At 40.7% G+C, this 24,366-nt stretch overlaps 2 protein-coding genes across 5 annotated transcripts in view; one reads left to right on the forward strand and one right to left on the reverse strand.

The window, feature by feature from the left end:
- Positions 1-10,134: 10,134 nt before the first annotated feature.
- LOC103719888 (protein FAR1-RELATED SEQUENCE 11-like) lies at positions 10,135-14,601 on the forward strand. Its single transcript, XM_008809365.4, has 4 exons — positions 10,135-10,528; positions 11,513-12,567; positions 12,701-13,147; positions 13,236-14,601. The coding sequence occupies exons 2-4, from the start codon at positions 11,557-11,559 to the stop codon at positions 13,938-13,940; spliced, it is 2,163 nt and encodes a 720-aa protein (XP_008807587.2). The 5' UTR covers positions 10,135-10,528; positions 11,513-11,556; the 3' UTR covers positions 13,941-14,601.
- A 2,819-nt stretch (positions 14,602-17,420) lies between these two features.
- Positions 17,421-24,366, reverse strand: part of LOC103719900 — a 36,480-nt gene continuing 29,534 nt past the window's right edge. For 3 of the 4 annotated variants that reach the window (XM_017845913.3, XM_017845915.3, XM_008809385.3), the window contains 3 exons: positions 22,014-22,718; positions 21,699-21,909; positions 17,421-18,619 (listed from right to left, as the gene is read on the reverse strand). In XM_017845913.3, coding sequence (XP_017701402.2) covers positions 17,844-18,619; positions 21,699-21,909; positions 22,014-22,718 — 1,692 coding nt within the window. In that variant the 3' untranslated portion in view covers positions 17,421-17,843. Of the gene's footprint in view, positions 18,620-18,775; positions 19,066-21,698; positions 21,910-22,013; positions 22,719-24,366 lie in introns of those variants that run through there. The other variant, XM_026809707.2, reaches the window with a different exon arrangement.

Below are 24,366 nucleotides of genomic sequence, written 5' to 3' on the forward strand. Positions count from 1 at the left end.
CTAATTTCTGTTGCATCACCTTCCTCTGCTTCTACTTTATTGCAATTCCTTTTTCGTTTGCTCACCTTTGTATATTCCCTGCCCTTTCTTGTACATAATTTATTCTTAATAAAATGGGAAAGCCGGCTTTGCCTCCCCCTCACCTCCAAAAGTAACAAAATGAAAGAAGCCTGAGAAATCAAAGCAAGTCGGGATCTCATCATCTTTTTATCTTAGAGATGCAAGTAGACAATGAATCATCTCCCTGCAAGAATGAAGAATCCTCTTTTTCTTTTTTCTTTTTTTTTTTTTTTTTTTTTGTGGGGAGTCATTGGCGACTTTTGATTGCTAATCATCCCCACTATCCACTCCTACATGCAATGGTTTGTCCATTGTAATCTAAGCCGGCATTCAAAATCCAGAAAACTCTGCAGCTTTAGCCTAAGTTGAATTAGAAGCTAAGTGGTCCCGCACATAATCATCAATAAGTGGTAGATATAAATTGATCATAATGTGCATCTTTCTTGTCTCATGTTAATAGTGGTCCCGCACATAATCGTCAATGAGTGGTAGATATAAATTGATCATAATATGCATCTTTCTTGTCTCATGTTAATAGATCATCTGGTGTATATATATATATGAATCCAGTTGATGCATTGCAGGTTGGTGTTAGCAGAGCATTTGATACTTTACTTGCATCATGCGATCGTTCTCCTTTCACCACCGGTGAACACTCTTATTTGATCATGAATAATATAATATCACATAAGTATCGTTGAATCAGAATGGCATGTCGACGAGTTTATTGCAAGAGCTGCTGCCAAAGTGCTGCCATATTTATTATAGGGTTCGCGCTTTCCGAAGAAAATAAGGGCAATATTTGCATAGAATCTTTTCTGCGGTATAACTGCATTCTATTTGACTCACCAAATCTTACCTTTTATATTTAGGCCACCAACTAGTTCAAGGGGATAAAGAAAGTTGTAAGCCAGCTAGCAGTATTAAATTAAGGATGTTCCACATTTCACAGTAATCCAACATTTGTATTGTTATACAGCCCTGAAGCGGGGTAAATAGAATATTATGTACATCAATTGCGACGTTCAATGTATCTTATTACTTTATCTTAATAATTTTTTAGTCTCCTCGAGGATCATGGGATGCTGACATTGGATTATGAATTTTACAGGACTAGTAAATTATGCTCTTCATTTGACTTTCTGCTTTTCTCTGGACAAAGATTGGAAGAGGGCATCCATTGGCCCATTGATTTGGTTAATTTAATTGCATCCATCTAAAAAGAGATTCTCAAGTGTTGGTTTACCTAAAGCCCGCAAGGAGAAATTTCTTCTTCTTAAAAGAGACAAAAAAAAGAAGAAAGAAGCATGCGGCATCTGACTTCTGTGCGTGGGACAGTGCCGAAGCCCCACTTCACGTGCCTCGCAGCATATTATTGGCCAGGGAATTAAGGCCCGGCAGTTCTGATTTGATTCAACCCGGAACCCTGCAGCATTCTTTTCCTTGTCAACGCGACGTCACCCAGCGTGGCGAGTTGGCCAACAATGCGGAGTTGGTCGTCCTCGCCATCCTGGCAGCATGAGGACAAGAATTGGAGTTCGCAGGACCAAACTTGATCCATTGCAATCAAACGTATCTCTAGCCTTGCAGGCCGGTTAAAAGCTGGACAGATCTTTTCCACCGCTGGGAAACTCTAGCGGTAAAAATGCCCAGCCATAACATGAAGTCAGATGAATCATTGTCCTGTCAATGTTAAAAAGCCTGCTCGGGCTGGTTGCTTGGCCGGTAGTTTCATCTACAACAAAACTTTCTGGGTGCCAGCCTTGATATATTCTTAAAAAGTTTGTTCTCCCATATATTTTCGTACCAGTCGAGCACGGCCCATACTATGGTCCAAGGGTATCTAGCTAGCTAGCTAGCTAGTAAAGGATAAAATTGGCTAACCTTGGATGATGGTGTATGGTAATTAATTAAGTCTACAACAGATGCATTAAGTCTTTGTTTCTTCTCCATTTTAGAAAAAAAAAACAAATGAATGCAGCAAATCAGCTTTGGCTAGCTGAAACTCTCAAGGAGTACCGTATGGTTCCTGCCGCAGACAAGTCAAGGATTGCGACGTAACTGTTAATTACCTCATCCTAATCCCGGATAACCATGCATTGCAGTCACGCAGACTGGTTGAGCAGAATCATGTGGCTCCCATACATTGCATCCTGCCTCGGATTTGGAAACGTTTGAAAATTGCTGACATGATCAGTTTTCGTTCCAAGTTTTTGCTGGTACATCATTACAGCTCAAGGATGGGACAAGGCAAGACGTACCTTTGCATGCATAAAATTGTTCTTAGCATTGATTTGGAATGAATGGTGGGTGGACCCAAGCATGAGACCTAGCTCAGGGAACCTGGCCTCATACGGATTAGAGAGAGCGGGCTGCATTCAAGTCCATTAATGGTCGGGTCCACTTAATTAGCGGGGACGTGTAAATTAACCAAGTTGGGGCGAACATGTATCATCGAGCCGGCCAGGTTCCAGTGGGTACATGGCATCGGAGGTGCATCGTCAAAACTATTTATTTGTCCTTACTTCGTACATAGGGTCCGTCACAGGATGGCTACCTGGCGAGGGCCACCAGCATGATGTCGCATGTTGCTGCCATCTGCTCTTCATCTGGTAGTTTTCTGCGCTGCCAGTTCAGAAGAGTCACATGCATGGAGGAAGGAACATGTATGTATGTATGTATATGGAAGGGGTCCACCATCATCCCATGGGCAAGAACCGGAAGCAGAAGTGGCGCCACCACCACGGGCTCTTTTTTATCCAACGCCATGGATACGCACGCCACCACGGTATATATATATATATATATATATATATATAACCCCGTATACGTAGAGATAGAGAGATTCCATGTCATCTCATTTGATGTTATGCAGCATGGGATTCCACCTATATACTTCTATGATCAACAGCAGGCCGCCCGTCGTTATTCTCAAAAAGAAGCATACAAAAAAATCAACATCAACATGACTTCCCTCGATCGGTTGAATGTTATTTTTTTTTTTTACCCCGACACATGCTAGACTGAACGTACTAAAACGTCAATCGAAGAAGACACATATCGTATTTTAACGCGAGAGTCTTGCATCAAGTGCCAGCCGGTCACAGCAGCTGGTAAAATTTTTGTTATTAGGTTTGCATGATCACTCAGTTAGGATTCCTTAATGTCTCCAGCTAAAACTGATCGTATTGTTTTTGTTTCTCCACGGTCAAAATGACTTTCCAAAGTCCTTCATTTTTTTGTTTGTTTGTTTTGGAGGAGCATTGTTGGACAATTTATGGCCATATATATTTCTTACACCCTTCTTTTAAAGCTTGTGGTGGAAATCTTAACATCGACTACTGCGTTCAAGCTAAAGGCGAAGCCCGGAAAGACTGTGGTCCGTATAAATTAAAGTTGTGGTGGGAATGCCTCCATCTGAAATTTGCACTCTCGAAATCTTTCATTTCGAGAGCGGTGTAATTGGCTAAGCCAAGTCCAGTCAGATTTTTTTAATAGTTAAATAGCAAAATTATACGTGTATATATATAGGCATGCTTATGCAGGATACTTGCGTGTGTCGATCGACAAGTTCAAATGAGAGTAGTCACCACATATGGCAGCATGCATAATGTAGTCCTATTGATAAGCTCGACCAACTTAGTTTCGATCTAGAGCATTAATATATCGCTTCGATGCTCCATGCAGACCTAAAATTAAATAAAAAATAAATCCTTACATCAAAATCGTGCTTTATTCTGAGTAATGGGGTTGGTGGATACAAGCTAAGGCGCCTTTGAGCTGTTAGCAGCAGGTCCAGCATAAATCCACCATTCATCTAGAAGAGATATCAACCGTTTTCGTTCAGATAAATTTACCGGAGTGCCGAGCCACGAAGAAAGCAACACAATCAGCAGCTCTATTTGCCTTCCGAAACACATATGCTGCCTGGAAGTATTCTATCTTCCTGACCAGTCTATCAGTTTCACCAATTAACGGGTCACCATCCCCGAAATGGTCCACTCTCTGTATTTAGTCAATCACCGTGGAGGAATCCCCTTCAAGGTGTACCCGATATGCTCTGAGAACTCTCCTCGCATAGGAGATGCCCTTCCAAACTGCCCTAAGCTCTGCCTCAATGATGGTCAGACCAAGGGTGTGCCGACCCCCTGCTACTACCAGTATACCATAATGGTCTCTAATCACAAATTCCACTCCTCCATACAAACCATCCGCTAACATGCCACCATTGAAATTAACTTTGAGATGACCAAGAGTTGGGGGTACCCATAAAAAAAGGGTAAACCTAGGCGCTATGACAACGAAACGGGTATCCCATATGTTCCTGGCCATCCCAGAGGATCTCGACGCGGTAGCCATAGTAATCTCCGCAGCATGACGAAAGGCCCTGTCCACCACCGTCCTCGACGCTGATCTATTGCCCTCGAAGACACGGGCGTTCCTATCTAACCAAATATGATAAGCCAGATATGCCCTCATGATCCCCTCCTCGACAGAGCAGGTCTCCTCATGGAGTCCCTTAAATGGTGTAGTAGGTCATTTATTGACTTCAAAGCCTATGGGGGAGGAGAGGGAGAGCACTTCCAAATCTGAGCTGTCCTGGGGCACCTGAGGATAACATGAATAATGGTCTCCTCAGCGTCCGGGCATGCACATATCACAAAACGAAGAGATCCGTACACCTCGTTTGGCTAACATCCTCCTGGTCGGTACACAGCTCCACACCACCTTCCATATGAACAGTGCCACCTGCGGATGGATCCGCATCCTCCAAATCCAACCTCCATCGATCTACCGAGCAGGCTCCCGACTGATCAGCGCATGAAGGTTCCTGGCACGCACCCTAGATCGCCTAGTCGACATCCATACCAATCTGTCTGACTCCCCACAGGACGGAATAGGAATGGCCAGAATCCACTTCACCAAAAGCTCCCCGAAAGCCTCCCGAATTAGTCCCTCCCTCCATCAACCCTCATCAGGAACAAGCAGGTCACTAACCCTAAGTCCAGCTAACCTGGCTGTGTCCACCATGGTCAGCAATCAGCAAATCGGCATCTCCGTCACCCACCTATCTTCAAGCACATCAACGAACCGTCCATCGCCGATGGCCCATTTGATTGTCGAGAGCACTAGTGGAGTTCTGGCAGAAATCTCCCTCCAAATAGGTGAACTGTGGCGTCGAAACCGTGTGCTCACCATCTCCGAAATGACCTCATACTTGGCCATCAGCAGTGAGGACCATATGCTATCCGGCTCCAGCAAAAATCTAGCAACATGTCTCGCAACAAAAGCCTCCCTCATTGCAACTAAGGATGGCACCCCCAATCTGCCAGTCCTGATCGGCTAACACATAACCTCCCAGAATATCAAATAGATGCCAAATTTCTAAAAATCTGCTCAAGGTGTGCCACTGGAAGTATAGAATTGGATAGTAGGTAAACCAGGATCGAGAATAGTACTGACCGCGCCAAGATAACCCTATCCATTATGAAAAGTGAGTGCATATGCCAACATTCTATCATGTGTCTGATGTTGAGCTCGATAGAGGAGCAATTCCTGCTGCAAATTCGCTGTCCTAGGATCGAGATCCCAGGTACCTTAATACTTCTCTCTGCTCACCTATCCCTAGGATCTTTCATAATAGAGATCTTCACTCGTGCTTTGGTCTTCGGGCTGAAGCACACTGCATCAGGTACTCTTGAGGGCCGTCGGTTTGAAGTTCACGTGGCGTTCAGTGTGCGGATACTATTTTCTATGCCCGCATTTGGTGACCATTAATTCTCCGATCATTTTTTCCCCAACTCGTGCTTGCTTGGTCGGTGGTTGCCTTTGAAAGGTCGAAGTAAAAAAATCATATTTAATGTATCCAGTGCTCGTGTTGGAGTCGTTGCAACTACCGCAATTATTGGGTTCGGCTGGTATTTGGATGACTATCGGAGCTGTCAATTTTTCCTTTTTCATTCCGAGAGTGGTTTCCTTGAATTCGGCCTAAAAATTATTGTGACGCGAGTATGAACTTGCGAGCACCCTCTTGTTTTCAAACTCTCCCCTACGTTGGATAGGAGGCGAGAGAAAGGGGTGAGAGATAGGAGGAATATCGATCGTTGGATAGTGGATTATCAAATCCCAAAATTTCCACCGCTCCTGGTAGGGTATCTCACATGAACGACTGCAGTGAATTGTCAAATTCCAAAATCTCTTGTGCTTCAATCATGGCGAATGACATGAACCGCTCCAGCATTAGCTTCCAGAGGATGGACCCTTTTTTATTTTTTATTTTTGAAGCAACCTGCCCATTATATTTATAAATAATCACACAAAAAAAATAAACAATTTGGAGATTTTTGATTTCCTTCTAAACTTTAATTTAGTGTGGTCAGACCATCAATCTTTTAAATTCGTTCAATTCGGACCTAGACCATAAATTCAATCTAGCTGCCATGACCAAAGTGTTATGTGATGTTGTGTGACCTGCTTATATAGCAGAAGAGGATGATGTAGAAAGAAAATCTTATAGTCCTCCTTCCATCTTTTCTCTTCTCTCTGGTTAGGATTTCACTTTTCTAAATCCATCCCTCCTTCCTATCCAGCAATTAGAGATTGGCTTTGGTTGCTAGGCATGTAGCAAGTGTGAGAAAGAGATAGAGATAGCGTAGAGTTGGAAGAGATGGCAACTAGGAGCATTGGAAGGTCTTCATATGAGTCCCCACTTTCCACTCAAAATTATTAGTAATATTTGATGTTGAGTCATTTCTTTCTTATTTTTTCCTATAGAGTGAGGAATCCGTGATCAAAAAATTGGAAGACCGGTTGCTATGCACACTGCTGCCTCTCGCCGAAGGGACAACCACCACTCTCACGATCGTTGCCGCTGTTTAGTTGTCGAGAGGGAGATAAGAGATTTGGACGGAAATTGGAGTTCAAGACCCCCAACAAAAAAAGGATGAAAATAGGGCACAAAACCATGTCTATATCATCCTCTTCTACCATATAAGTTGGACACAACTCCATCACGATAGCCATATGAAATTTATAATTAGGGTTCAAATTGAATTAATTTAAAAAATCGATGGCATAATTGCAGTAAATTAAAGTTTTAGGAGAAAATTGAAAATTTTCAAATAGTTCAAAAAATTTTGCATGATTATTATTTATTTTTAAAAATTTTATTTTTTTATAATATTTTATAAAAAAATTAGGAGATATTTGAATCGTTCGAATAGGATATTTTCTACCTAACAAATTAGGAGCAGGCTGGCTCGACCATTTCTATTGCCAACCCCATTTTTTTATTTTTTTCAAAAGGGCAAAAAAATTCCGAAGCCTTATTCTTTCTGGAGACGTCGGTGTTGGCGAAGAGGGAGGGGAAGAAAAGCGGAGGTAGCGAAGGAGGAAGCGGATGAGAGGAGAATCTTCTAGAGGAGGGAGAGGGAGTGGAGGTGCCGATGCCTTTAACCATGGAGAGCATGGCGAAGAAGGAGAAGCCGTCCATAGTGACAGTGGAGAGATTAGCACCAGTGAGGATGCTGTTGTAGTACTTGCGGGAGGTGGACGGGGGCAGCAATGTGTGGCAGGAGGTGAAGAGGGGCAACTGCGACACCCCGGACTCGAAGCATAACAGATGCCACATACCTATAGGATGGACCTTACAAGCATGCAAGGCTACTAATCAAATCATATAATCTCAAAATAATAATGATAATTCTTCGATCAATTTAAATCAAGATCTAAACAAATAATTCTCAAAATCAATTATTTGATAAGCCTGATTATTGTAGCTAATTATTATGATTCGATTCAAATAAAATATTTAAACTAAACTAGCCTAAATAGTCTAAACTAGAACTTCAATAAGTATGATTATCCTCAGAAGATCTAGCGCACTCCTCTAAGTCCCGAGCAATCATGATTTGGAATCTAAAAAATAATTTAAAAAAATAATAAGCTATGCTAGCTCAATAAGCAACATAACACCACAAAGTGGATTCTAAGAATGCTAAATAAATAAATAATTAAAAAGCATGATGCTGACCGAAAATAAATTAAATTTTGAATAATATAAATATCCCTTTTGTAAACTGACAGTAAAGATCCGACATTAAGCAATGGCTACATAACCCAGTGGCATAAATTAAATAATAGATACAAGACACACAAAGTACCAAATAACATATACTACTAATCTAATCATCGGTGGCTTGGTGACGAAATCGATTTCTTAGATTGCAAGTCGACAAGGTTAATGAATAATTTTAATTGGTGGAGTCAAATCATAGTTATGCTGAGACTACATATATATATATATATATATATATATATATATATCAAATAAATTTCATAATTTCTCCGATCATATTTTCCAAATTTCATCTTACAAAAATAACATAATACATAATATACTTTCAAATAGTTATTTCTGTAATAACATGCCTAACCCATTTAATCATGTATAAATTAAATCTCACAATCAAATATAATAATCTAATTATTACTTTACCAAAGTTTTAAAAATATACTTTGAAGCACTAGGTTACTTACCTTTTCTCGCTTCAAAATCTCGCTTTAATTAGACGAGTCAAATTCGTCTGCTTTAATATCATTTAAATACAATTAATTTTATTATTATTTTAAAAGCCAAGCAAAGTTAAAAATTAAGATATTATTAGAGATACGACCTCATGCCCAAATCAAAATGAAGAAAAGATAAGGTCGATCGGGCAGCAGTACCCGACTGCATGGGTTGGTCTGAACAAGATGAACTGAATTGGTCAAAATTAAACATGATTTAAGTGACTCAATGAAGGTCAATATTGACCGAATTCTAAAGAGATCTGACAAGGGTCGAGATAACTAGCCGGCCTATCACCTAGGTATCGAGGTGATTCTAGGTCTCCACATTGGAGTAAATTGGGATCCGAACAAAAAGAAGATGGGATCTTAAACGAGGATCCCTAGGCATGGTTAGAGAGAGAAATAGAGAGAAATAGAAGGGATAGAAGAGAGAAGAGAAGAACGAGTCTCCTCCTCCTCCTTCTTCTCTCTTCTTTCCTAGCAAAACAGGGGAAGAAAGGGGTGAGACTACAGCTTGGTCATAGTGGTCCGACAAGGTGGCAGTAGGCAGCCAACAATGGTGGACAATCAGCGGCAGTGCAAGCAGCGAAGAGCGGCCGACAGTGGTGGACAACCAACAACAATAATTGGCCGGCGAGAAAACAAGAGGCAAGCTTGAAAAATAGAAAAATTAGAGCTTCTTCCTCATTTTTGGCTGTTGGCCGCTCACCGGCAGCCATGGCTTCCTCGTGAATGGTCCATGGAAGGTTGAGAAACTTGAACAGAGGTCCGGTGTCAAGAGGCGGTGACGTTGATGGCCAAAATAGGGAAAGAAGCGATGGAAAAATAGGGGATAAACGGAACCCCTTCTTTCATAGATTTTTTTTTAACGAAAACTTGGCTAACGATGAGGCTGGTGAACGAGGAAACAAAGGAGAAGAAGATCAAAGCTCATACCTGTGATTCCGGCATAGCTTGGCTACTTTTTTAAGCAAGAACAAGGAGTTTATGCCATTGGCAATCAAGGGAGGAAAAAGAAGAAAAACGACGACGGCTAACGACGATCTTCGGTGAGGAAGAACTAGGAATTATGAGGGCTTTAAATAGAAGTGGAGGCTAGGGTTATCCTAACCTCCGATGGAGCTCGGGGTGGAGATGGACTCTTTCTTATCTGCCGAGTTCTACCAGGGCTCTACCATATTTTTGATTCGAAACAGGCCTTCGGGCCTCTATTTAGGCAACGGGCCGGGCCGAGCCAACAGCCTGGCCCAATGAAGCTGGGCCTCACAGCGGCGACGTGTGGTGGAGAGAAGCAGATGATTTTAGAAAAAAATTTCAAAATGATGAGCAGCAAAGAAGATGGCTCAATCTACAGTTTTGTTCGCTTTTCTATAATGCACAGTATGAAAGACACCATGCCTTTTTTTTTTTTTTTTTTTTTTTTTTTTTTTTTTTTTTTTTTTTTTTTTTTTTTTTTTAGTCCTCTGAAAATGGATGGTCTACCACTCGCGGCCTATCACGTAGAATCCGTCCAACCGCCTCCGCTGAGTCCCATCTCTCCCTCGGTAGCCCCAAACGCTCGTTAGCGCGGCCCTCTTGTTACTCCGTGAGTTCTTTTCTTCCGGCCTCTCTCTCCCTACCAAAATTAGAAGAAAAAAGAAAAATCCGAAGCACTCCCCCCTCCTATTTTGATCGCTGGATCGTATTCCCTTCTTCCTCCCTAAATATCATTCTTCGCCCTCTCCGTTCGCAATCCCATTCACCTCTCCCTCCCTCTCTCGATCGATAAGAGAGGACGAATCGGATTTAGATCGGAGAAGCGGAGGAATAGAGGAAGGATAACTTGAAAAGATCCATCCCTTGCCCTACAACATCACCATCATCACCATGGGAACAGGCGTCTACGACCTCTACTTCGGTATCCTTTCCTCTCTTTCTCTCTTCCTCAACTATCTAGGGTTTCGTCTTTTTCTGCTTCCATGCTTAGTTCTGTTAGATGCGTTCTTGACGTCTGATGATTCCGCCGCCTTGGATGATTAGACTCTGTATATTATTTCGTGGATTCTTACTGTTCTTTCGCAATAACACAAAAAAAGGAGCTTCTTTTATGCTTGGTGATGGTTTTCTTAATTCGAGGTAGATATATTGGTTCTTGTATTGCTCTGATTCGTCTTCGACGGCCGATCCAGATCGGCCGAGTTGTACAACGGGAAATTTTTCCCTTCTTTCCTTTTTTTTTTCTCTTTCAACTTCTATCGAATCTTGAATGCAACTTTAAAAGACGAAGAAGAGCAAGAAGAAGGAATGACAAGAACGACTGGAAAACGCAAGAGAAACAATGCAACCAGTACCAGATCGGTAGGGACGGGAAACTGGCATTGCGAAAATTATAAATATTGGTCTCTTTCGGTTGATGTTGGGGATGATTTCTGATTCGGTATTGGACCCTAAGTTTCCTTCATATAACAAGTCAGTTTGCCGTGCTCCCATTATAATTTTTTTTTATGAATTTCGGATTATGTTCCAATATGAATCTTGGGCAAGCACCAAGTTTATCTATGTTCCGAAGAAAACCTCACCAAGTTCATCTTGAATATTTATTTCTAGCAATTTCATGCATTTTGTACTGCGTCTCAAATGACTTAGGTCCTTATTCTCACCATGTTTTCTTCATAGCATTCTTTCTTTTACTCTATAGCGGTAGTATGGAGGTAAAGCAGATGAGCATGATCACGAAAACATGAATTTGTTCGGTGTTTTATGGCTGGTGATAGACTTAAAAAAGTTTGCATCTAGTCCAGTTCCGACATCTATGTGCAATTGTTAGCATTTCATTTCTGCATTCTTCTTGTTCCCTTCCTCAAATTAACACGTTTCTGTATTTTCCTTGTTTTAACTCCAGAAGTTATCACTAGTTGGTAAAATTACACCGTTAAGTGGAAAATAATGAAAGCCCACTGGACCCACAAGCAGCGATGCCCATGTGGGGATGATCAATGTTATCTTGATGCTGATAGTTATGAGGAAGATGAATTAGTGGAACCAATGGGACTGACGGAGCCGAACCTTTCACGTGGAACACCCCAAACTTCTTTAGGTGCGAGCAAGATTGTTGCACCTCCATATGTAGGACAGTCATTCCAGAGTGATGATGAGGCCCTGGAGTATTATACCAGCTTTGCGCGGAGTAATGGTTTCCTGGTCAGGCGAGAGCGCTCCAAGGGGAATCCAGAGCATCCATTGGGAGTATACAAGCGGGAACTTGTTTGCCATCGTGCCGGCCCCCCTCTGCCTATAAAATCAGGGGAAGCAAAACGCCAGAGAAAGAAGAAACCATCACGGTGCAAATGTGATGCTCAAATGGTGATAAAGAAGAACATCTCAGCAGGCGTAACTCGATGGGTGGTTGTCAATTTTAATAATGTGCATAACCATGAGCTGTTGGATAGCAATGATGCACAATATTTCCCTGGCTACCGTTATATATCAGCAGTTGACCGTGAGCGTATCTTAGCGCTAGCAAAGGGTGGTTGCAATGTCAATCTTATAATGAGGGCTCTGGAAATGGAAAAAGGAGTGAGGCCAGGTGAGTTGACGTTTACAGAGAAGGATTTGAAAAATTTCCTTCAGGCCTCTATGAGCATTAATCCAGAAAGTGAAGGATCAGAACTTCTTAAGGCTTGCAAGGCTATGAAAGAGAAGAACCCTGACTTCCGTTATGAGTTTACATTGTATGAAAATAATAAGCTCGAGCATCTTATTTGGTCGTATGCAGGATCGGTTCGTGCATACAAATTGTTTGGAGATGTGCTGTTTTTTGACACAACTTATCATCTACATTCATATGACAGACCTGCTGGGGTATGGTTTGGTGTGGATAACCATGGGCATACCATATTCTTTTGTTGCGTTGTCCTGCTAGACGAAAAGCCAGATTCATACAAATGGGCCTTGCAGGTTTGTCTGTCATGCTTTGCTCCCTCATTATACGTGTTGCTTTTCTTTTGTGTGAGAAGTTATGGATGTTTGTTTCACATGACCATGTAATCTTTTGTGCACCTCCTGATACTTCCACTATCTGTTTATTTAGGCATTTCTCCGGCTTATGGATAAGAAATTCCCGCAAACAATATTAACAGATTTTCATATGGGGCTGAAAGATGCTGTTTCAGTTGAGTTACCAAGCACAAAGCATGCATTTTCTATTTGGCATTTAATGTCCAAGCTACCTAGTTGGTTTTCTGCCTCACTGGGTCCACAATATGAGAAGTTTAAGTCTGAGTTTTATAGAATACATGATCTGGATACTGAGGAGGAATTTGAGCATCAATGGAATCAGATGGTTATTGATTTTGGACTTGGCTCAGATAATAAGCATATAGCCCTACTCTTTTCTCATCGGTCCTATTGGGCAGTTCCATACTTGCGAAATTGGTTTTTTGGTGGATTATTGACAACTGGTCATTCAATGTCAATTAGGTCTTTTTTCAGAGGATTCTTAAACTCACAAACTCGTCTTAAGGATATCGTAGAGCAGGTAATACAATATTTCTGAACTATTATTTTGCATTTGCAATTTGACAGTTTTGTCCGATTACCTATGTGTGCTTTAATGCTTCATGCAGGTGGGTGTTGCAGTTGATTTCCAAAATCAAGCAGGAGAAGAGGCAACAACACAACAAAGTCAACAGAATATCAAGATTAGGACATGCTTGCCCATCGAAGAACATGCATCAACCATCCTTACACATTATGCTTTTGAGATGTTTCAGAAGGAAATCATGTTGTCAACACAATTTGCAGTTTTTGAGACGTCAAGAGAGAATTATCTTGTTCGACACCACTTGAAGTCGGATGGAGGGCACGTGGTAAGCTGCATCCCATTGAATGAAGATATCTGTTGCACTTGCAGAGGATTTGAGTGCACTGGAATATTGTGCAGGCACGCCCTTCGGGTGTTGTCATTGAAGAATTGTTTTCTTATTCCAGAGAAATATCTGTTGCATCGATGGCGTCGCGAAAGTTCATTGTTTCCAAAAAGTAGTGGCTATAAGTATCGCTCGCAAGCACTGAGGTCCCTTGCTTCTATCATCATTCAGGAATCATCAATAACAAAGGATCGTTTCGATTATGTTCAGTGGCATTTGAGCCGGCTTCTTAATCATGTGAGGGACATGCCGGCTACAGATGAGGCTGCTTCAGACTTGGAGCCAAGCTCATCATTCGATGCTACAGTGGATGTTGTTCCTGCACGCTCGGTCACTAGAGGAAGGCCCAGAAAAATTAGAGGGATTGTCAAAGCAGCGAAGGAAACACAGGCATCTTCATAGGGTGATCTGATCGGATGAAAGAGGTAATGTCACAGCAGAAAGAGGAACGAAGTGTCTGCATCAATGGCAGAATACTCGCTTAGGCTTCGGCACTAGAGGGGGCAAAAAAAAAAAAAGAAGGTGAGGCAAGAAAAGGAAAGGAAAAAAAGAAGGTGCCTCTCTTTTTGGTACCAAGATGCAGGATGTGCTGCTATTGCGAGTTCGTGCAATGGTTCAAGTTACCAAACCAGAAGTAATTTTGCTGAGCATGGTGCAACCCTCTCCAAAGGAGTTCTTGTCCATATCATGTATGTATGCTGAGAGGAGCTTTAAGCTCAACTCTCCTTCCGAGGTCTAGTCTATTGCTTATATGCTAGGGGAAAAAGTTTTAAGCTCAATTCCTTGATAGTTCATCTGAGAGCCATTTCCGTTTATACAAGTGTTTAACAGCACTCCAGCACCTTGAGAGGGTGACAGCAGCAAGCACCTGAAACATAATATATCTGCACTAGCTAGCTCCGGTTTTGTTATTCTCCGGATCCATCTTTAACCTGCTCAAGTTGCTAATGCCGCAAAATGTCCAACATCAGGAAACGGATCAGATTTCATAAAGCTGCCCATACTTTATATACACACACAACTATTGATTATGTTCGGTATCCATTCCTCCCTCTTTCTCCCTTCCTACCCTTGCTCAAATTAAATTTCTAGATTTCTGCCTCTAATCTTGCATTCTTTCACGTCTCCAATAATGAATTCCTTTCCATTTTTCGTGCATTCTTGCAATTTTCGGGCACAAAAACATTATATATATAGATATATAATTTTGCTAGTTTTAGTGCTACTTTAAGTAAATTAATTTGAGCTTCAGATTCGGTATATTTGAATTTATTTTTTAGTTGAAGTTGGATATTGGTGTTATCTTCTAGCGGAAGAGTTTGGTAAGGTAACTTTATGGTAGGAATATTTATTTTTTTTTGGTAAGATGAGGCATTTTTGAGTTTTAAAAATAATTTTTTGTCTTCTAATTTTGAGAAGCCAGATATTGAAATTCTGCTCCGGGCAAAGTTATCCGGTGCTCCCAGCTATTCCTCCCATACGGTTGCCATCTTCTTAATTGGATCCTAACCTTGACTCCAGAAAAGCAGTAGAATTGTACCCAAAAAAAAGCAGCAGTAAAACAAATGCCTCCTAGCGCGCATCTATACATGCTTCATCATATTTCAGAATTTTTTAACTCTGTTACTTCTTTAAATACTTGTGCTGGCTTTTGTTACACAGTTGCTTGGAATGCAGAATAAATTACCCGGAGCAACGTATCATATCCGGATGTTCCTAGAAGCGCGGTCCGAATCAAAGGATTAGGCATGTTCCCAGCAATTCCCCCCTTATTTCTTTCGCCCTAAGAAGCCAATCAAATTCCGTAGCCGTCTGATCATCTGCCACTAGGACACCAGTTGAAATCCGCCTTCGCATGCACCCGCGGACCAAGGACATGCACCGAACCCGAGTGGAAGAGGAAGTGCCACGAAGACCGATTCGATGGGGAAACTTGCCGTTCCATCGGGGAAAAAAAAAGAGACTCGTCGAAGATGTCCGATCTCTGGCGCGGTTGGAACTGGAAGTTGATTACATATTTAGGCTAACCAGCTGAGGCAGATTACGAAGTGACGGAGGAATGGTTTAGCTATTCGACAACCTTTAGATTATGATCAGGTTCCCGATTTCTGGTGGGGAAAAGACCAGCGACAATCTATTTCCATCGACGCTGGGATTAAAAAGGCCAGTCAAGTTGCTCGATGGTGTCGGAATCTTACGGCAGATCGGAGAGAAGAAATTATGTCGAGTCGTAGAGCAAGCTTGTCTTCTAAATTTCCCTTTTCCGAGGTTGCGGACCCGAGATGGAGCTGACGTCCGAGTTGCTCAAATTGCCAATAATTATAGAAGAAGGGGCGACTCCGGACAGCATTTTGTTTGACGACTGCAGCCCAACCATATCCGCGAGGTCTCCGATCTCTTCTGGAATCGCACCACGTTACCCGGTAATTGCATTCGATGGCTGCTGACGCTGCATCAATTGGACGCCGAGAGGAAGCAAGCAAAGAAAGAAAGCACAGAAACTAGAGCGGCGGGAACCGACGGGTTCGGGTGGTAACGTTCCAAGCCCAACAATAACTTCCCCACGTACGTTTGTAGTCAAAAGAACGCCTTTCGGCTTCTAAAACATCTCTGACACCGGATTGTCAGTCATACACAGCTTTCTTCATCCATGCTGGACGACAAGAGGACCTGACCTGCAAAACTGGTTCCTAGGTTTCTGAGCAAACTGCTGTCCTTGCTCCAAAGATGCCTTGGCTAGGAATTTGCGATTAGAGGTGTCGAACCTACGTCGCTGAGTTGCACCGCAATCTTCAGAATGTGTCTTTAACGCACAATAAATAAATAAAAAAATCCGATGCAGCAGAACTCTAATACCCCATCTTCATGTCACAGATTTATCCCAATCCCTCTGATGTATGATGGGATCCTTGTTTTATTTTGAGAAAAGTATGATGGTATTTTTATGATAGATTCCAAGAAGAGAAGGTTTATATCTGATAAAGATGCGCGCAGCACTGATCTTTTTGGGACGGAACACAAGCCAATCGTAACAATCAAGATGGGCCCAGTGGGGTTTGATATTGACCCAAAGCCCAGTAAGAAGGCCAAGATTGAAACAGGAGCATGCGAGAATACTTGTTGCTAGTAAGATGTTATGCGCCACTCTGACTAATAAATTCAGTATTAAAAATCCAAATTGCCAACGAATAGCTTGTGATTTGAACTATTTGAAAAATATGTCATTGCTGAAAAAGTGGGAACAAACATGTTGCTCCTTAGACTCCTGTCCTAAAATATACTCGACAAGTTGATCTAAATTTGCAGGTCAAAGTATCTTAGTCAACTCCAGTCCTTTTGGGAGAGAAAAGACTAGAACGCACTCTCTAAAAACACCGCGAAATATAACGAGATTCAGAAACAATTACTTCCAATGAGCCGATCGATTGCCTCAGAAAGCGTTCGACTGGGATCGTACAAGCTGATTTATTTGATGTACTCTTGATACTGATCAAATAAAATGCAGCACGATGCATCAGTTTGCGAGAGCACCATTTACTGGGTATATTTATATAGTATCATTCCCTTCAAAAAAATTATATAGTATTATGTAGTTAAACCAGTATGCATATCGACACCGTCTTAAAAAACAAAGTGTAACCTGAATCTGCCACTGTTTGTGCAAGCACTATATTGTTGTTAAGAAAGTTCATGCAGAACAGTAGAGCATATGCCCCATCATCTCATTTGAACCCTGAAATAATTCGACTCCATCCTATAAAAATCCTGCCGAGTTACACGCCAGAAAGAAAGTAGTAAGATCTGCACACAAATATTTTAACGTTTTCAAGAAAATAAATTCTGTAAAGGGTCAAGAGAGTGCAGAAATCTATGCAGCAGACAGAGGATCAAGAAATATACACATTTGTTAAGGAAAACGATGTCTTGAGCCGGCTGCCAACATCCCAGCATACAAAGCGCAGCACATAAAGGGTCAAGAAATATACACACTATACCCAGACCTCAAAAAGGGATCCTACCAACTGAAACACGTGAATATCTCCAGTGGAATACAAGATTGCCTCTCAAATGAACTCTATGAAGTATCAGTGCACATCTCCAGTGGAATATAAGATCACCTCTCAGATGAACTCTATAAAATATCAGCAGTTTCAGACACAGTAACCCATGATGGTCTTACCACTTGTCTTCCCATTTCACGTGGAAAGACACAGCTTACTGCACATCAAGGGTTTTAATTTGTTAAATTTAATACAAAATTTTGGGATGGGCAAGTTGCACTCAGGACTGCTTCCTCCACACCAATCAGTCATCATCTGATATGCAGACCACATCTGTGGAAGCAAAGGGCCTTGCAGCATCCATACAAGATTGAGGCAATTCACCTCCTATCAGACCCAGATTGGATGAGAGACAACTATCAAAATTGGGGCTTAAATCTGCCAACTGCGACAGGTTTTGCAGATCAGCCCCCATCTGGGAGTCCCCAGTATCTAGAGGCAAGTCAACTGGGGCAAGAGTGGCACCACGACAAACAGGTAATATACCTGAACTGATAGGCTGACAGGTTCCACTAATTGTAACCAAAGATGGACGTACATGGGAAGGAGCTGCAGCTTGTGCGCTGGTGCAAGTTGCAGAACCAAGATTAGCAAGAGCCTGCTGCTGACTGCTCATCTCATTGGTTGGCATCACAAAATTTTGAACTGACATGGATGTGTGCGGTCTGAAGCGATGCAAATGTGGAGCAGGGGCACGAGTCTCATTTCCAACTTGAAGGTTCACACGTGGTGTAAGTGTTGGACTATAGCGAGGTCTGGCCACATTGCTCAGGATGACGGATGTTGTATTGTGGACCATCTGACCAGAGGAGACCAAGGAACAAGTAGAACCTGGGACCCGAGTTCTGGCCGAGGCAAGCAAAGATGGAGTTGGTGCTGGGCCAGGGACAGGAGGTAGAGAAGCTGGAGTTGAAGCCGGTACCGTTGTGGCTGATACGGGCCTCTGGGCAACCTGTGGCTGGGATGCCTGGGACGCCCGGGATGCTTGAAGCAAGTGCTGCAAAGAATTTGAAAATAGACCTAGAACAAACAAGGGAGGGGAAGGGCAAGGCCTGAATTAGTTTCTGCTTAGTAGTAGAGGAACAAAATAATGATTTTCTTATGGGTCTCATAAGTCCTATTTCTGGATCATGAAATATAGCTTGTGGTCACATCATGGATAAAAGGGCAATAACATTTATTAACAACTTAGTCCTTTGATATCAACTTGACAAAAGCAACAATGGCAAAAGACATGATACATATATAACATTGAGGAAGCTAATATTCATGGATTTTCACCATAAGTTTTAGTACTTTGAAAAGCATGCCACATCTCGAGGCATACCGCTTCACACCATCGATAAATCAACGAAAACTTTTGATTAAAATTCCTGGATGAGCCCAAATTTGTCCGTTACTTGAGAGAATTTCTTCAGCTGACACAAACTGGAGATGTTTCGAATGCCTTTCATGTATTTATCCAGCTAACAACAAGATGTGAGCAACAGAATAGTTCACAGACTTAATATAGAATGCAGCAATACGATGACTACTGAAATAGTGAAAATTAAAAAATAGAACAAAAATATACATATATGCATCATATAACTGAAGCTATTTTTCACTCTTCACAAGAATCTTTTTGCTTGTGTTTCATTCAGACAACTAGAGGAAAGACTTCTACTCTTATTGTATTGTGGATTACATTTCACATGTTAAAAGCTTGTACAGGAATTGTCATACTACTCAAGAACCAAATGTGAGGAAAGACTAACGGGTACATTGAATGATGTTGCGATAGCTAGGTCAAAGTTAGAACTTAGTTTGTGAACTGGGGCTTATCCCAATTATAGTTTGTGAACTTAGGTCAAAGCTAGACTAACTGGGACTTAGTCATCACCTCTTTGTTTAGCAACCAAAGATTCTGGGTTCAAGTTTGAATAGTGCATACCTAGATATCTGGCCAAGATAATTATAGTGCAGGTGGGCTACCCTCTCTCAAAAAGGGAAAAAAAAAAGGAAAGCTAGAGCTGAAACTATGAAAAGAAAAGAAAGAATTCTTAATTCATAAATTAGCAAAACTCTACTGAATATTTTAGAATGTCCTGGAGAAACTACTTTGTACAAAAAAAAATGTCAAAGGTTCGGTCTGTTCCCAGTCTACCTCTCCGAGGACCCCAGATTGCAGTGACCATATCAGGGTAATAGCCCAATTAAATACTTTGGAATAATTCCAAACAAAACCTAACAATAATACCACATGTGAAGGTTTCCTTTAAAATAAATATATATATATGTAAAGGTACCCGGTATGATAAATTCTAGCCCAATAATTGACATGTCAAGATGCGGTAACTTTTTTATCAAATCAAGCTTCTGCAAAATTTATTGGTGTAGTCCATTAAAGGCATGTCTCAGCAATTCAAGTATTTCATGTTATACTCAAGTTGAAGGTTGTCGTTATGAACTAATTAGCAAGCCCACTCTCATTGCATATTTGTGTTTGGTTGTGATTACATTCTCAAGAGAAGTTGAAGTACAAATGGATTAGATAAAGCAGGTTCATTATAGACTCCAAAGAATCAGCAATCTGAATTTGAGGTTATATGATCCCTTAAAGCATCTGATTTAAACTGAATTAAATAAGTGCAGAGGTTCATATACATCTCAAGTTCCCAATTATCCAAAATAGTAGGTAAAATATATCAGAACAAGCAACCGTATTAATTAATATGGCTTTAAAGTTTAAAAGAACAAATGGCTAATGAAGCATGACAAACACAGCTGACCTATGTTGGGGATTGTTATACGGTCACTGTTTCAGGATATCTAGCTGTACTTCACATACATGCCTCAATGGGTAAAGCACTCGTGCTTAATCACCTTAGGTGTCTTCATAAAGTCCCATTATCCATTCTAGGGCTTAGATTAAGTTTAGATCTAGGACTCCAATCTTTATAGAGTTTTGATTACCATTACTCTTTGCTGCTTTTAGGGGTTCAATTGTAAATGTAGTGGTTTCTATCACCTCAAAAGCCAAGAATAGATCCCAAATATGGTCTCATTTTGTAATGATGATCCATTCTGAATGATGACCAAAACTTTAAGCTGAAAGGGCAGCAACTTAAACAATAAGCAAATAATGAAGCTGGCCAGTCTGATAAGGACCACCTCTATGTAAGAGATTAAAAAGAAACAATATACACATTTCTACTCAGCAAAGGGAGAGGTCATGAATGACCATTCATGTAGTGCATAATAAGTGGGAGAAAGGAGACAAGAAAGAAGAAGAGAGAAGAAAAAGGGGAAACAAAAATAGAGAAGGAAAGAAAAAGAAAGAAGAGGACAAGTTGCCCGCATTTAGCAATCCCTTATCTTTCTTTCAACTGGTCCCTCCCTACAATGTTTTTTTTTCTCTTTTATTTGAAGGTGTCTGATTAGATTAGAGTGCCCATGGCCCACAGATTCCTACATGAAATCTGAAATTGATTTTGAGATTTTGAATTTTGTCTAAAAAAAATATGAAAAAAATTTAAGATCAATGTTGTAACTCCTGCCAAAAATAACAACTAAAACCACCTTAAACAATAAATTATCTCCCTCCCCCCCACCCCAACTACAAGCATAAGACAAGAAATCTGCCATACAGCAAACCACATTATATAAAAAGGAAAGAAAGAAACCATGTATTTCGCATACCAAAGTTTCACCAGAGGTAAACACCAAACAGAACTGGAAACTTCATTAACAGAAATGCATCTGTCACATTGGCAGCTTTAGGATGTCCTAGTTGCTTCTTGTTATATTTGTATTTCTGTATTTAAAGGGACTACACAATTACCTCTTTGCAGATATTTACGATCAACCAAAAGTGGATGAGATGTGTATAGTTGTCCTTTTGATGATAATAAAATGTAGCAAATATATGAGGGACATTCTAAGTAACATTCAGCATAAAGCATACGAAAATGAGAATAGGCATGTGAACCATGCAACAGGAACATCCAAGAGGGTTGCCCTGTATTGTAACAGTGCTAATTTACCACAGTCAAGCAAATCAAACAACATAAAAAGCAAAGAATTAAACAGAATAGTCAAGGTGCTTCACTTTACATACCATGAAAAGATGCAGAAGTTGGGCCCTTATTTTCAATGAATTTGGCCCTAAACTCCTCAGCTAAAATTTGATTCATGTACACTTTGTTATAGATTGTCTCTATCATCTCCTTATTTTGAAGAAATTCTGTTTCTGCATCCTTAAGTAAAGCATCATACTTCTTTCTTACCCTCTCTAACTCTTGATCACACTCTAACTGAAGACGCAGTTTCTGTCCAACAAAGGAATAAATGTATAACTAATAAAGCACGAGGGGCAAAGTATAACAAAAGAAAACAGCAAAATAGTATTTAAAATCAAGGTCCAGACAAAAACCTTATCATCATGCAACTTGGTGAGTGAGTCCTGATGTATTCGAAGTCTAGTTAGTTCATTTTTAAGTGGTTCAGGTTGAAGCCCTTGAGGCGGCAGCAATGGTGCCATATGGAAAAGTTGAGAAAGACGGCTTCCAGATTCTGCTTGCACACTAGTGCTCAAATCCCCAGAATGTGGTCTTTCTGGCGGCATACTGGCATTCAGTGGTGATGGATCTACAAGAGGCTGTGATAACTGCGATACCAGTTGACCAGATTGCCCAACCGGCACAGCTGCAGTAATATTCGGTTGTTGTAATGGCGCTTCAGTTTGTTGGCTAGAACAAAGTATCTGACTATGAGGCTCTTCTTGACTTTCTATGCATATAGATGTGCTTCCTCGACCATGGTCAACTAAGGGCATGTCAGTTGATGGAGGCAACTGAAGCTGAAGGGAGTCCAAGATGGTTGTGCTATGATTGATTGGTTGTGAAAGGACAACATCAACTGAATGTAATGTGGGATCCGCAATTTGTTGGGAAGAACTGGAGACTTGGTCAAGGGTGTCTGAGATGGTTGCATTCCGATTGGTTGGTTCAACTTGTAAATGGACGATATCAACTGAATGTAATGGAGGTACCACAATTTGTTGGGAAGAACCATGGCCTTGATCACTTACCACTCCAACAGATGCTGCAGCCCTTTCATGTTCACAGATAAAGTGTTCCTGGTCATGCAAAACTAAAATCAGAATCTACCACCAAATGGCTATACAAATAATCATTTAAATCATGTTAAAGATGAAATGTTTTTGATAAATAGGTTCTAAACATATGTGTTATACTAGTTAATGAAATTTACCTTGCAAACTAACATGATCTAAAATTATATTGGAGTAAGTTAAAAATAAAAAAGAAACTAAAGAAACAAGAGACATTGGGGAGTTCAAAATGGATAGGGAAATAAGTTGAAACCACCCCATATAAAACAGTTGTCTCGGTAGGTCCTATAAATGTATGTGTAGTTTAAGCACATGTCGACCCATATCAGCCTATATCATTGAGATGTAACAGGATGGAAGTCGATACAGACCAACACAAATCATAGCAAACTGGTAATGGCACACCCTATGCATAGTTGCTTAGTGCTGACAACCATGCAGCACACTAGCAAACTGAAAGTCCACCCTAAGCTATATAGTTTCAAATTGATCCATGTTACATGAACCAAATTGGCTAACAATGATGTGAAAGTCGATTGTTTTAAACATCCTATCAAGTTTTATTTTGTTTCAAGTCATACCTGATCCTTGTTTTTAAGTACATCAACAATTTTATCCAGGGTACATCATTAACAGAAGCCATTAATGAACAATAGATTTAATGTAGACTATAATCCGTCACGTGTAAGTAGGTGTGCAATACATAAGTATATTGAGCATATACATAGAGTGCACATAGTATAATATGCAATACATACCTCTAAGACCTCTCTCAACTCATTTTTGGGTGTAAAACATAGGGCTTGACGAGTGAGAACAGAAAACCAGTGTTTTTAATTTTCAGTGCATAAGGCTGCATATGTGACTGCATCGGTGTGTAACTGCACCACATGCCCTATGAATGGCTACCATATGAGGTCATTTCATGCATGAGCTGAGAAGAAGGTTTGCTTAGCACTAAGCGGATCATGGTAGGATTAGTGTTGTGTGGCTGCATATGCAGTCTACTTACCATCATACAACTGCATACAAGGCCCTTTTAACATTGTGAGGGACCATATCTGTCACCACTCTTATGTAGCCCATGCAAATGAGGCATGTTCAAGCTAATGGTTCGGTAACATGTGGGTTTTAAGTGGGCCAGATGTGTGTATATAAATAATGTCAATATTTTAACTATGCTATAATTATTGCTACAATGAATCAAGCACTAAGTATAAAAACTAGTCACTAGATGTTATTGTTACTATCAATGCTATTATTTATAAAAAATATTGCAATTACTATTATTTCAAAATATATTTATCTATTTTAAATATTAAAAATACTAGCTGCATAGGGGCCCATATATGCAGCATGCATAATATATATGTACCACGCAATCCCTTGACCGCCCATATACCACACCCACTGGTAGTCATGATGAAGTCTCAAAGCTGAAACATAAAGACTTATTCAAGTGACGTAGCAGAGACAGAAAACTACATGACAGACGATCTAAATATGCCTTATTTGCTCACATGATTTGTAGGGTACAAAGAACTATGGCTTTGACAAACAAATGGAGTTGGAGCAGTTCTGGCACCACCTTAGTTTGAAGAAAAAGCAAAAAGGCTAGGCAACAATAAAAAGAGACAGTGATTGATGGTTGATA

Source organism: Phoenix dactylifera, chromosome 18 (genome assembly GCF_009389715.1).
Source record: "Phoenix dactylifera cultivar Barhee BC4 chromosome 18, palm_55x_up_171113_PBpolish2nd_filt_p, whole genome shotgun sequence".
NCBI lineage: Eukaryota > Viridiplantae > Streptophyta > Magnoliopsida > Arecales > Arecaceae > Phoenix > Phoenix dactylifera.

Excerpts from the sequence above, each read along its gene's own strand:
- LOC103719888 (XM_008809365.4), top strand. The coding sequence starts at position 11,557 with ATGAAAGCCCACTGGACCCACAAGCAGCGATGCCCATGTGGGGATGAT. Across the intron at positions 12,568-12,700 it reads CATACAAATGGGCCTTGCAG|GCATTTCTCCGGCTTATGGA; the intron begins GTTTGTCTGTCA and ends CTGTTTATTTAG. Across the intron at positions 13,148-13,235 it reads TTAAGGATATCGTAGAGCAG|GTGGGTGTTGCAGTTGATTT; the intron begins GTAATACAATAT and ends TGCTTCATGCAG.